Source organism: Arthrobotrys flagrans (assembly GCF_004000055.1).
Source record: "Arthrobotrys flagrans strain CBS H-5679 chromosome Unknown unitig_0, whole genome shotgun sequence".
Taxonomy (NCBI): Eukaryota; Fungi; Ascomycota; class Orbiliomycetes; order Orbiliales; family Orbiliaceae; genus Arthrobotrys; species Arthrobotrys flagrans.
This window is the reverse complement of record NW_027137550.1, coordinates 6,803,381-6,817,518: the sequence shown is the minus strand read 5'-3', so window position 1 is coordinate 6,817,518 and position 14,138 is coordinate 6,803,381. Positions and strand designations below refer to the sequence as shown.

Sequence of the window (14,138 nt, the reverse complement as noted above, 5' to 3'; positions counted from 1 at the left end):
CAGCAACCAGTCTGCTGTTATGACGCCTGACGACTCCAATCCCGATCCCGAAACCCCTCAAAATGACCGTACGTCTTCCAAACGGCCCGGAGCGACTTGTTGAATCCTCCGTGATCAATTGGTGCCATGCTGAGCAATAGTCTTTCCAGGAAACGGCCACCTGCCCGCCACCCGCAGCAGCTCGAGGACCACCAAGCCCCTGCAGGTCGATACCGAGACCGCCCAAAATCTTAATTCGGATTCTACCTTGAGCAACGAAGTCCTCCAGCTTCTGAACCCCTCCAAGAAACGAAAGTTGAGCGGACCTCCTTCGCCACCATGGAAGTCGGCTGCCGCCCAAACACCCTCCAGTTTCATCGACGACACGGGCAGGAAGAGATCGATGAGAACCATGCCGCCACCGCCTGCTCCTGTCACTCCGGCAAAGGGGGGTCGACTTACAAGGTCCGCTGCAGCACAAATTTCACCAGATCCTTCCACTACGAGCAGCCGCACTAAAACTAAAGAATACAGACCTGGGACCCGGACGTCACCTAGGTCGAAGCAACAGCAGACGCCCACCGCCACCGCTCCGAAATCTCAGATTCGGGGTGGCGCTAAATCCGCTACCGCCGCATCCTCGTCTCGCAGCCCGGCAGTCACAAAATCCAACCAAATCCGACAAACTATCCAAGTTCGAGCCCCTCCAAAGCGATCCCCTCAGAACTCATCGAGTCCGAAAAAGATCCGAAATGCCATTCATCTTTCGACGGCCCCTAGGAGACGAAGTGGGAGACTCGCGATGGCCGAGGAGCATGTTGGAGATGAAGGTGAGGAAGTTGAAATGGAGGATGAACCCCAAGACTTTTCCGAGGAGGCTTTCGATGATTCTAAGAGGATATCGTGGCGACTCAAGTTTAGCCGTAAGGTTAAACCACCTCTCTTCTGCAACATTCTCAACATGCCCCATCCTCGCAAGTTCCCGTCCCTCAGGGAGTATCTTGATGCCGAAGACAACGACCCGGACTACCTCAAACAGATGCAGGACGGAGCCATCGCCGAGGCTGCCAAACGTGCCAAGCTCGAAGAAGTCTATGAAAACGGCTCGCTGCGTCCGGAGAATTTACAATTTGCTTTGCCCCAGGTTGTACCATTGCCGGAGCGTTTGAAACCGCAATGGGGGCATCAAGACCACTTTGTTAATCATGCCCTCCGCTTCAGTAAGCTCTTAAAGAGGGAGCGCATGCAACACATCAAGGATGCCAAAGCTATCGCCAAGGATGCTGCTGAAGCTGCACGAAAACGACGCCCAAAAACCCGTGAAGAAGTTGAACGTGAGCAGAGGGATCTTAGCATTAAGAGATACAAGGAAGTTGTGGCTAGTTTCAAAATCAAGTTGAAGATCACGGAGAAGGTATGTGGTGCGTTAACGTGCTATTGGTCTTAATAGTGCTAACTCTGCGTCCGTAGGCTGCCCAGGATATCAGAAGGGAACAATATCTCGAAGCAACCCGCCTTGCCGGCCGAGAGACTCTGAAAAAGATGCTTCAGCACTCCAGCAAGCTCTTAGATGCACGTATCAAAACCCGTGACGGCATTCCTGAAGAGCTTGATGGGGTCGATGGCGAACCGAATGTCGATGAGACGGAGGACTTGGGGCCTAGTGACGAAGTTGCAAGTGAAAATGAGAGTGAGGTATCAGAGGACGCTTCCAATATGTCTGATTCGGAATCATCGGACGGAGGGGGTGGTGGAGACGATGATGGTGACGACAAGCTCAGCCCGGAAGAGTTGCGACGAAAATATGCCGGTTTGGCTGAAATCGAAAGCGAAAACATTTCCGGGGAGGAGGATACGGATGCATCGATGTCCGTGGACGACATGGGGGCGGGCGATGGTCTCGAAGACGATAATATACATTGGCTGGAGAACCAAGAGATGGATGAAAGCGACGAGGATGTTCCGATGGATAGCGAGGAGGAGGAGGAAATGTCCGATAGCGAGGAAGGGGGGAGCGGCCAAGACGAAGAAGACTATGATGGGGAAGATGATGACGATGAGGAAGACGATGATGCTGATGACGGTCTCTTTGGTTTCTTTTCAAAGGATGAAGTTGATAGGATGCGACACGGGGGTGTCATGGCTCCGAAACGCTCTCAAGGGCTCGATAGTGTGAATGATGAAGATGAAGACCTCGAAGAAGTCGACATGGTGCCGGTTAATGCGGAAGGAGATGAGGACATGGACGGCCTTTCTGATACCATCAACGGCGCCCATCTGGCCGAAGCCGAACATTCGACAAGCAAACACCACCTCCATTCCAGTGATGATTCTAGTGTCGCCAAAACCGGCGTATCCGAAGTTAGCAGCGTCACTACTCCAGCATCTGTTGGCAACGTCGGGGATCACAAAGAACCCAAGACCCCAATTTCGAGTCTACTCAGGGGTACCTTGCGCGAGTATCAACACTTCGGCTTGGACTGGCTCGTCAACCTTTACAATAATGGCACAAATGGGATCCTGGCTGATGAGATGGGCCTCGGTAAAACAATTCAAACGATTGCTCTTCTATCCCATTTAGCTACCGATCGCGGGGTGTGGGGACCGCATCTTGTGGTCGTACCGACCAGTGTTATTCTCAACTGGGAAATGGAGTTCAAGAAATGGGCACCGGGGTTTAAGATCATGACCTATTACGGCAGTCGTGAGGAACGACAGGAAAAACGTAAAGGGTGGATGAACCTGAATGCCTGGGACGTATGCATTACTTCCTATCAACTCGTTGTTCAGGACGTCCAAACGTTCAAGCGAAGACCATGGCACTATCTCATCCTCGACGAAGCGCATAATATCAAAAACTTCCGATCTCAAAGATGGCAGACCCTTCTGAACTTCAAAGCACAAGCCCGCCTCCTATTAACTGGTACCCCGCTTCAGAACAACCTGATTGAATTGTGGTCTCTTTTATACTTCCTCATGCCCTCCGGTAACAACATGTCTGCCGCCATGCCTGCCGGGTTCACAGATCTCAGAGAGTTCCAACAGTGGTTTTCTCGCCCCGTCGATCAACTCATCGAAGGAGGACGGGAAGGTATGGATGAGGAATCAAAGGACAGTATCAGGAAGCTGCACACGATCTTACGACCGTTCCTTTTGAGGCGTCTGAAGAAAGATGTCGAGAAGCAAATGCCTGAGAAGCATGAGCATATTGTCTGGTGTCGGCTCTCCAAACGCCAAAGGTTCTTGTACGACGATTTCATGTCTCGGGCGCAAACCCGGGAGACGCTCACGAATGGCAACTATCTCTCGATTATTAATTGTTTGATGCAGCTACGGAAGGTGTGCAATCACCCTGATCTGTTTGAGACTCGCCCCATCATCACATCGTTTGCAATGGGTCGCTCGGTCGTTGCCGATTTTGAAATCAACGAACTCTTTGTGCGTCGCAAGTTCCTCCGCGATGGTACTTTTGATACAGTTAGCCTTGACACCCTTAACCTCAACCTCGTTAATGCCGAATCGAAATCGCGCATTTTTACAGACACCGCTAGCAAACTCATTGCGCAGAAGGTGATCAAGGATCGTCTTTACGATCTTGAGCAAGAAATCATACCTGATCTCCAGCCCGACTTCTCATCTTCGAAAGCCCTCAACAATTACATTTCGAATCGCAACAAAATCTACCAATTCGAAAAGGTGAAGCAGACGGCCTACCTCAATACCTTACGATGCCGCAGAAGACCAGTTTATGGAACCGATCTACGCCAGGCCTGTAATATCGGAGCGCATCCTCGATTCACCTCCCAGATCCCGGAGAATCGTAAAGGGCGCCTGGATTGGCTGTCGGGTGAGGTCGGGGTTTTGAGGAATCTCACGGCTACCGTAGGCCGTCGTGCGGATGAGTTCGATACGATCATTCAGAAATTCGGTTGTGTCACACCGGCTGTCGTTGCGTCCGACATGCCCTCGATCACGGTAACACCTGTCGGTCAAGAAATCATCCGTCTCGTCAAGGCTAGGAAACTGGAAGATCCTTTCCACAGGGCTCGCAACCGCCTCTCCATTGCCTTCCCCGACAAACGTCTTTTACAGTATGATTGCGGCAAGCTCCAGAAGTTAGATGCTTTGCTCCGACATCTACAGGATGGTGGGCATCGGGCGTTGATTTTCACGCAGATGACAAAGGTCTTGGATATTCTCGAGGAGTTTTTGAACATCCACGGCCATAGGTATCTCAGGTTGGACGGTGCCACTAAGGTTGAGCAACGTCAGATCCTAACGGAGAGGTTCAATAACGATAATCGTATCCTGGTCTTCATCCTATCGTCCCGTTCCGGTGGATTGGGGCTCAATTTGACGGGAGCCGACTCGGTTATTTTCTACGATCTCGACTGGAATCCTGCCATGGACAAGCAATGCCAGGACCGATGCCACAGAATCGGGCAAACTCGTGATGTTCACATTTACCGCTTCGTTTCCGAGTTTACCATCGAGTCGAATATTTTGCGCAAATCAAACCAAAAGCAAATGCTCGACGACGTCGTCATCCAAGAAGGGGAATTCACGGTCGACAAGTTTAACCGGCTGACAGTCGCGGATTTGTTCGGTGATGATGCGAAGAAATTCGGACTGGAGTCGATTGGCGGGAAGACAATCGGATCGACGACGGGCAATATGAACAAGGCACTGGAGGAAGTTGAAGACGCGGATGACGTTGTAGCTGCCAAGGCAGCATCGAAAGAAGCAGTTGAAAATCTCGATAGGGACGACTTTGGACGGGAAGACGGGCAGAAGCCCGGAGCGGGAGCGGGAGCTGCCACCGATGATATGCCGAACAATGTTGGAACGCCACGAAACTCGGAGCATGCAAGCACACCGGCAGCGGCCGCAACCCCAGTCGGAAACGAGGATAACGAGGAGATCCAGAATGAAGGAGAAGACAACTCTAGCACGGTTGACGACTACCTTGTCCGACTCTGGGTCTGGGAATTGCGCGATACACCCGTCCTCATCCCAGACAAGAACAAGAAGAGAAAGGCGAAGAAGGCGAAGCCACCATAAGGAGCAGTTTTTCGTTGGAAGCCTTTCGACCTTTCGTGTTCATACCCTTTCCATATATTTACCTCTCGGCGTTACAACGGTCCTCTCGGAGCTCTTCACTTGGTATCGTTTTCTTCCCTTCCACATTCACTCCACTCAACCGATCAAACATATATGAGCCAGTGCTGCTGATAGCATGCATACACATCACACGCGGCTTCCGGAGGCGCTTTCGTTTTTATCAGGTTCAATCGGAACAAGCTATGGATTACTCCTTTTCTATTTTCTGTTTTCCCTTTTTTTTTTTTTTTTTTTTTTCCTGTCTTGTACCTTCAAACAAGTGTATTACTAGCACATATTTATTTTTATTTTCGGCGTAGACAAAAAAAAAGGAACCAAAATTGTTTGATTTTTAAAGCTCTTCTCCATAGACATTTTCACCATGCGTACAGAAGAGATCGAATGCAGCAGCACCTATCGTGTCCTTTGCGGAAAGGTTGACGAGTTTATCAATACCGGTGTGTTTGTCGAGTTGTCTGAGTTGGGTCGCAGGTGCAGCACAATGACGTAGATGGCTCTTCTGGGCTGCGCTCTCGCTTCGGTGACAGCCCTTCACATTGCACATTCCAGTGCACCTCAAACAAAATCTCAGAGATCCAGGCTCGGGGGAGTGTTTCGAGAGCAAAGGAACTTGCCAGACCGCGAGTAGCTTCTCTCTCTCTCTTTTTTTTTTTTTTACCTCTTTGAACGAAACGATATGACAAGTAATATGTACGTACCTATCAAGCTTCCTTGAATGTGGAATCGACACGGGAGGCTGAGACCATGTTCGAGGATTGGGAAAGAGAAGGAGGGGAAAATATTGCCTTGGTCTTGAGCGGCATCTTTTCCGGGTAGGTTTGCATGGCGATCCACATCAGCTGGCACACCGTCTGAGCTCAAGGGATGGCACAGCACTCGTACCGGTGCTCAACCGGAGACCCCGATTGACGGGCTTCTCCCTCTGTCCAATTGCCGCCGGATAGATGTTCGAAGGGGAGGCAATTGTCAATCGATTGGGTCCGGTTTTACCCCGAACTGGGAGATGTCTCTGCGGAGGGGCCAGGAGGACGACAACGTTTGAGAAGAAATCTACAGTAGGGTTGGCGGGTGAAAAAAAAAAGTCTGCGCGGGGATGCATATCTTTGCTCATGCATGTGGTTTTGGTGGTATTCCATGTGGATTACCAATCTGTGGATGAGGTTAGGTCCGTATCGAACGTTTTGATCCCGTCCGTACATGAAAGATCCCGTTGAGATCCTGGCAGGTTGTGATTTCGATCCAAGAACAGCCCGAATATGTCGCATCTTTGATCGAGATAGAACAGAGGGTCACGGTACGATACGGTGCCCTACGAAATCCAAAGCTGCCCGGCATCGTTTCATCCGATACCAAACCGGAGTCCAAGCTAGCTATCTGGGGAGGGTAAGTGTGTGGTACGTTAACTAGCTGTTGGTCGGGCGCCACCAGATCTAATTCTAACGACCAAGGGTTTCAAAGAGCTTATTTCGTGTGTTCGAAGCTCTATTCTTGCACACACCAACTTTCCGGCTAGACCCAGTCCGATTCACGAACAAAGGGTACGAAGTATATGTACGGTAGTAAGGGTAAAGGTTAGGGCGAAAGGTGTGTGGTTGCAGCTATGCTCCGCTAAGCTCATACCCCTGGACTTCTTTTTTGATAGCAGACCCCCTCCTATCCCTCCTCCTGCTGCTGCTACTGCTCCTCCTCGTCCTCCTCTTCCCCCTTCAACCCGAGACTCTTCTTTCTCTTTTAGATAGTTTTTTTTTTTTACTGTTATACTGCTGAACAGCTACTGTTGTACGTATACGTCGTCAGCCTTTCACCATTTATATTTGGTATTATATCCCGATCTGCCAATTCCTCGAGCATACGTAAACTACGGTACAACCGTCCTTGGAATATATTGTCGAGACAGCACAGCTGCAGCTGCATGACAGCAATCCGATAGCACGAAAGAGCTTTACTTTTCCATATCCTCTGCTCAAAACAGGGCGACGCACCTAACGATCAGGGAATATCTCCACTGCATCCAAGCCGAACCGACGATATTTTTTATACCTCAGGCGATATTTATATTATCCGAGGGAGAAAGGTCCCCAAGGAAAGCTACTTTTGGACTTCAAGAGAGCCCTTTTTTTTTAAACAAAAAAAATTTAAGGTAAAACACCGACCCTCTATTTTTACCCGTTTGGATTTCTGCATACAGAGCACTTGTCAATTCCTTCCTTTTCCGCCTTGTGATATCAATTTCTAGCGTCAGTTGGATCCCAGTTGGCCCCCTTGCTTTTGGGCCCAGAGCTCTAGTCTCGTTCTACGGACCCTTCTTTGCTTGAAAAACCACAAAGCACATCACACATATCACACATTACATTACATATCACCCAGCCTAAAACTGTCCCGACCAATCCTTTTCGTTTTCCCTCTTCGTTTTCCCTCCTCCTCATCCTTCCGTGGACCAAGCATTAAAATATCCCGAAGGAGCCAAAATCGAAGAGTCGACGAAGTTGGGGAACAGCTCTTCACGATTTCCTTTTTTTTTTTTTTTTTTTTTTTTTTTTTTTTTTGTCCCGGCTTCCTTCGTTTTTCCCTTCCTCGAGCTCTCTCCTCCTTCGAAGGCGGTGTGATCGGCTGTGCTTCCTTTCACATCTGGAGTAAGTGGCACTTTTATATTATTTTCCTGTTCACCAGGCGTGTTTGGAGTACATCTGCCTCAGCCGGGCGGAGATCACGGGAACTAACTGGGGAAGTCGAAGGGAGGTTGAATTGCGGAGTCCCCGTCAGCATCTTCGCTGTTGCGGCTGCTGGAGCTGACCCGCCTCTTCTTTCCCTCCTTCGGTTCTCTGTCTCTCTCTCCCTCTCCTCGACGTCATTCTGAAACTTGAGGGAAAAGGCTATTTTCACGTATTGACCCAAGGACTCCGATCCGCATTGGATCTCTACATGGCGTTTGACGGAATCTTCCCTTCTCGCTTGAGGAAGATAGTTGCGATTTAGTTATCTACACGGTTGCGCTTTTTTTGGTAATTTTTCTGGGATAAATTTCTTTCCCTCTATCCGTTAACTCCTCGCTTGATAAACGGAGGGGTGACTCGACCTTGCCCTGCAAACCGGATCATTCGTTTCATGATAGCACATGAACCCACTCTTTGTCGCCTTATCCAATAACCCGGTTCGTCTTCAATTTCTGTCTCGACGGTAGCTCTTTTTCTTCTTGACTCTTCTTTTCTTTTCTTTTCTTTTCTTTTCTTTTTTTTCTTTTTTTTTTAAAAAGAAAAGAAAACTATTATATTGCTTGAAGAACAGATCGCTGCGCTCTGTGATTAATACAATATTCAATACTAACGGTTACAACACCAGATCCCAGATTCAACGTCCGGCCTCCATTTGAGGACCTTTTATCATTCTACTCTTCCTTCTCTTCCTCCTCCACCCCTCCACCCCCTCATCTCCCTTCTTACGTACTTCCGTCTCCAACTTTCCTCCCATATCCCAGAAGGGTTCCCTATATTTACACAACCTTCGAAGCAACCGTATCAGCCATTCTGCAAATAAAAGTGTCACAGGACGTAACAGAGGCATTTACCTCCACTCCCCCCCACCCGGCATCCGCTCTGGAGGAACCGCCCCCAAAAAGACTTAAGATGTCGGTTTCTCCGGATACCGTCGCCGCGACCACGAGGCTGCTGGCATCTCTCGCTGCGGGAGGTGCCCTGGCACCGCTGGCCAAGGCAAAGCTTCCGGGCGAGGATACCGAAGAGAAAAGAGCTCTCGAGAAGGAAATATTCGCCCTAGCAAACCGGATACGATTGCTCGAGCTCAAGGCTTCGGCCGTGAATCCAAAAACATTCCCGGAGACACCAAATGATGGCCCACCGCCTGTGCCGGCACCTCCTGAGAATAACGATACCGCCACGACCGCAGCTACCAACAATTCTCTCAACGATGGAATACCATCTACCGCTCCAGCCCCGCCTAGCAGTAATGCCAAACCTATCGATATCGAGCCCGATTTGGAGGTGCTTAAACAACACGTCAAGGCCCAGGAAGGTGAAATTCAGAGCCACGGGAAGAATGTGGAAGTTTTGGTGGAAGAGATCAACCAGCACCAACATGCTTTGCAGAACGTGAACCAGGAATACGGCAGGGTTGAGATGTTGGAGAAAGAGCTCAGAAAGAGCCAGAGGGCAAATCTGGCTTTCCAGAAGGCATTGAGGGAGATTGGTGAAATCGTGACAGCTGGTAGGATCCTTCGAGTCCCCACTGTCCTGGTACGCAGCTAATATTAGAGCATACGTGAATAGTCGCCAGAGGTGACCTCACAAAGAAGGTTACCGTTCACGATGTGGAAATGGACAAGGAAATCGAGATTTTCAAGGGCACCATCAACAACATGACGGACCAGCTGCAGACATTCGCCAGCGAGGTGTCTCGCGTCGCTAGAGAAGTCGGAACGGAGGGCCGATTAGGAGGTCAAGCCAGTGTCAATGGCGTCGAAGGCACCTGGCGTGAATTGACCGATAACGGTTCGTTCCCAATACTCCCCGGCCATTCCCCGATATTAATTGATTAATGAACCGTATAGTCAACACCATGGCTTCCAACCTTACCTCGCAGGTGCGAGAAATCGCCGAGGTCACCTCCGCAGTCGCCAACGGCGATCTGTCGAGGAAGATCCATGTTCACGCCCAAGGTGAAATCTTGATGCTCCAACAAACGATAAATACCATGGTGGAGCAACTCGGAAGATTCGCGCTGGAAGTTACAAGAGTGTCGAGAGAAGTCGGTATCGAAGGAAGGTTAGGCGGTCAGGCAGAAATCGAAGGGGTCAAGGGTACATGGAGAGAGTTGACGGATAACGTCAATGCTATGGCCGCAAATCTTACCGAACAAGTCCGAAACATCGGTAAGGCGAACACTGAAGAGGCTCTCCGGCTATGCGAGAACTAATTTGATCTAGCTACCGTCACAACCGCTGTCGCAAAGGGAGACCTTAGCCGAAAGGTCAGTGCCAGCTGCAGAGGCGAAATATTACAACTCAAGGAGACTATCAACAAGATGGTGGATCGTCTTCAGAACTTTGCTAGCGAAGTCACGAAGGTCGCTCGTGAAGTCGGAACCGAAGGTCAGCTCGGCGGTCAAGCGAACGTGGACGATGTTGAGGGAACTTGGAAGTCTCTCACCGAAAGTGTCAACGGCATGGCTACCAATCTTACACTCCAAGTCAGAAATATTGCATCCGTTACAACCGCCGTCGCCGAAGGTAACCTCAGTCTTAAGATTGACGTGCCTGCTGAGGGTGAAATCCTACAGCTAAAAAATACCATCAACAAGATGGTGGAGAGACTGCAAAACTTTGCAACCCAGGTCACGAAGGTGGCTCGCGAGGTCGGGACCGATGGTATACTCGGCGGCCAAGCCAGGGTGCAAGATGTGGAGGGTGTTTGGAAGGATCTCACCGATAACGTGAACGTCATGGCTAACAACCTTACGACTCAAGTGAGAAGTATTGCGGATGTCACAACCGCTGTGGCACAGGGTGACCTTAGCAGGAAGATTACGGTCCACGCACAGGGTGAAGTGCTGGCCCTCAAGTCTACTATCAACAAGATGGTGGATCGTCTTGAAGTGTTCTCTCGAGAAGTGAAGCGAGTTGCTCGTGATGTAAGCTGGCAAAAGGATCCGCGAACCATCTTCGTCAAAAGCTAACGGAGTTGCTTAGGTCGGTATCGATGGCAAACTCGGCGTGCAAGCCGAGGTCAACGACGTCGATGGGTTGTGGAAAGAAATTACCACAAATGTGAACATCATGGCGACCAACCTGACCTCCCAAGTACGAGCCTTCGCTCAGATTACCGCCGCTGCCACGGATGGCGACTTTACAAGATTCATCACGGTCGAGGCCTCCGGGGAAATGGATGCCCTTAAGACCAAGATCAACCAGATGGTGTTCAATCTCAGAGATAGTATCCAGAAGAACACTGCCGCCAGGGAAGCCGCCGAGTTGGCGAACAGAACCAAGTCCGAATTCCTTGCCAACATGTCGCACGAAATCCGAACGCCTATGAATGGTATCATCGGCATGACCCAACTTACCCTCGACACCGATCTTACTCAGTTCCAACGAGAAATGCTGAACATCGTCCATAACCTTGCCAACAGTTTGTTGACAATCATTGATGATATTTTGGATATCTCGAAAATCGAAGCCAACCGTATGGTCATGGAGGAAATTCCGTTCTCCCTCCGAGGAACCGTATTCAACGCGCTCAAGACTTTGGCTGTTAAGGCCAACGAACGATTCCTGGATCTTGTGTACAACGTCGATAATGTGGTTCCGGATCACGTCGTCGGTGACTCCTTCCGCCTTCGTCAAGTTATCCTCAATCTCGTCGGAAACGCAATCAAATTCACCGAAAGCGGAGAAATCACTTTGAGCATCAAACCCTCTGATCAAGGCCGCTGCAAAGAAAACGAGTACTGCTTCGAGTTCTCCGTGGCAGATACCGGCATTGGTATCCAAGCCGACAAGCTGGATCTTATCTTCGATACATTCTGCCAGGCCGATGGATCCACAACAAGAAAATTCGGTGGTACTGGTCTCGGTCTTTCGATCTCTAAGCGTCTCGTTAATCTCATGGGTGGAGACGTATGGGTCAAGAGCCAGTACGGCGTCGGAAGCACGTTCTACTTCACCGTCGTCGTCAAATTAGCAGAGACCGATCTCACTCTCATCCGACCGCAGTTGGCACCTTACAAAGGACACCAAGTCCTCTTCATCGATGATGTGTGTGATCAATCCGGCGTTGCCATTGCCGACATGCTCAAACAACTCGAGCTCGTGCCTATTGTGGTCAAGAGTGCGGAAGAAGCCCCGAGAGCGGATCACCCACTGTATCCTGCCAAGAACGGCATTGCATACGACGTCATCATTGTGGACTCGATGTCGATGGCCCTTAAGCTTCGAACCTTCGACCACTTCAAGTACATCCCATTGGTTTTGCTGTCTCCGGTGATACATGTCAGTCTGAAATCGACACTGGACCTCGGTATCACGTCCTACATGACCGTCCCGTGCCTCCCGATCGACCTGGGCAATGGAATGATACCTGCCCTGGAAGGACGGGCTGCACCTTCGATATCCGAAAACTCCAAATCGTTGAACTTGCTGCTGGCTGAGGATAATGTGGTGAATCAGAAACTCGCCGTCAAGATTCTCGAGAAATACCATCACACCGTCGAAGTTGTCGAGAACGGTCTGCAAGCTGTAGACGCGGTTCAAAAGAAGCGATACGACTGCGTGTTGATGGATGTGCAGATGCCGGTGATGGGTGGTTTCGAAGCAACCGCTAAGATCCGTGAATATGAACGGGACTTCGGCCTACCCCGAACTCCAATCGTCGCTCTCACCGCACACGCCATGTTGGGTGACAGGGAGAAGTGTATCCAAGCGCAGATGGACGAGTATCTATCGAAGCCACTCAAGCAGAACCAACTCATTCAAACGATATCAAAGTGTGCAGCTTTGGGCGGTACCCTGCTAGAACGTGGTGTTTCCAAGCCGGACGATAGAAGGGCGGTCACTAGCCTTACCCGGCCGGCGTACGATAGCAGATCGATGACTTCGAGTGCGTCTGTTATGAGGCCGGAGGCGAGTGCCAGCTCGAGTGTCATGTCGCCGACAACACTGACCCCTGAAGAAGCACTGGAGAACAGGGTAAGTCGACTTCCGGCCGTGAAGAAGACCGGACTGAATAATCTATCGAGGCGCTAACATGCAGGCGGAACCGATCCATCAGCCGATATTTAGATCTAACAGTTCTTGAAACAGAAGCTAAGGCAAAAGCAGAAGAGGAAAAAGAATTTTTAAAAAAAGAATGACTTGTAATTCTTAGACCTTGCCTTCTTTTTCTTCTTCTCTTTCTTCTTCTCTCTCTCTCTCTTTTTTTGATCATTTTGGTTTTACGCAGGGGAAGTAACAGCTCATGCGGCGTGTTTCCGGGTATTCTTTCTATTGTGCGCAGGATGAAGGATTGGAGCTTGACGGAACAACATTGACAGGTCTTCTAGTCGCTTGCGTATCAGGGTGGCCTAGGCATATTTCGATTCATGAGGAGCGCATGTTTTAGAAACCCATTTTTGTACACTTCGCTTCTTAATGTTTCTCTACTTTTTTTTTTCTTTCTTTTCCCTTTGCTGTTGGGTTTCTGGGTTTTCGGATGGGGTTTGAACAGAGAGAGCTGGGTGGCATACAGATACTGGCAGCACTACTACATTCTTATTCTCGTTTTCTTTTCTTTTGTGGTCGTTGTTTTATTGTGTGTACCATGGACTATATTACTCTTTTTGTTTGAACTCCCAGGCAGTGTGCGTTCCTTTTATATTTTCTTACGACGATACGGATTTTTGGTTATCGATTGAGGCTTTAAACTATTATCATTACTCTATTCTTCCTATGCGCAAAAAAGAACGAACGAACGAAGACGAAGGAAAGAGGCGAGATGCAATTGCCAAAAGACAGCGATGCAATTAAAAAGTGCTACAACCACAGCTTCTTGAATTCTGCGTATTTGACTCGGACAAATGTTTTTACTTTCAATACCCCCCGTCTAGAACTGCCGGTTTGGGGCGTGACAACGATCAAGACCCTCTCGACTCTATTTTCCAAGCTCTCGTCAGAATGCAATAGTGCAAGGGAGCAGACCAATCCCTTTCGGTGGCAGGCACACGCCTCTGCCGCTAACAAGTAGCTTCCGTTCTTACCTATTAAGTACGAGCTGCCACTCCTCCTGTCGTACATAAAGGGAACCCCGCAGGAGAGCCCGAATTCGAAGAAACCGTTTTCATTCACCTCATCAGCTATCGAGAGCAGATATAAATACTTACCGTTGAAGGTACACATAACTTGAACTTCAATTGATCGTAATTGTTGAGGTAAACCCCTCCACTTACGTCATACCAGACTATCACGGCTTCAGATTCTAGCCGCATTGACACGCCCATCCATAGAAACCCGATCGAGTACACGTACTGAATTTGTACGGATATTCCTTCACTTC

The 14,138-nt window shown here is 49.5% G+C and overlaps 3 protein-coding genes across 3 annotated transcripts; all 3 read left to right on the top strand.

The window, feature by feature from the left end:
- Nucleotides 1–19: 19 nt before the first annotated feature.
- Nucleotides 20–5,040, top strand: DFL_005014 (uncharacterized protein; the record flags this gene model as incomplete). Its single annotated transcript, XM_067634207.1, has 3 exons — nt 20–68; nt 150–1,393; nt 1,450–5,040. 3 exons carry the CDS (start codon nt 20–22, stop codon nt 5,038–5,040), a joined length of 4,884 nt encoding a protein of 1,627 aa, XP_067492297.1.
- A 3,175-nt stretch (nt 5,041–8,215) lies between these two features.
- Nucleotides 8,216–8,634, top strand: DFL_005013 (uncharacterized protein; the record flags this gene model as incomplete). The annotated part of the gene is made up of 2 exons (XM_067634206.1): nt 8,216–8,251; nt 8,440–8,634. 2 exons carry the CDS (start codon nt 8,216–8,218, stop codon nt 8,632–8,634), a joined length of 231 nt encoding a protein of 76 aa, XP_067492296.1.
- Nucleotides 8,635–8,723: 89 nt separating this feature from the next.
- DFL_005012 (uncharacterized protein) lies at nt 8,724–12,905 on the top strand (the record flags this gene model as incomplete). The annotated part of the gene is made up of 6 exons (XM_067634205.1): nt 8,724–9,321; nt 9,384–9,605; nt 9,665–9,985; nt 10,040–10,743; nt 10,802–12,796; nt 12,879–12,905. 6 exons carry the CDS (start codon nt 8,724–8,726, stop codon nt 12,903–12,905), a joined length of 3,867 nt encoding a protein of 1,288 aa, XP_067492295.1.
- Between the last annotated feature and the right edge of the window lie 1,233 nt (nt 12,906–14,138).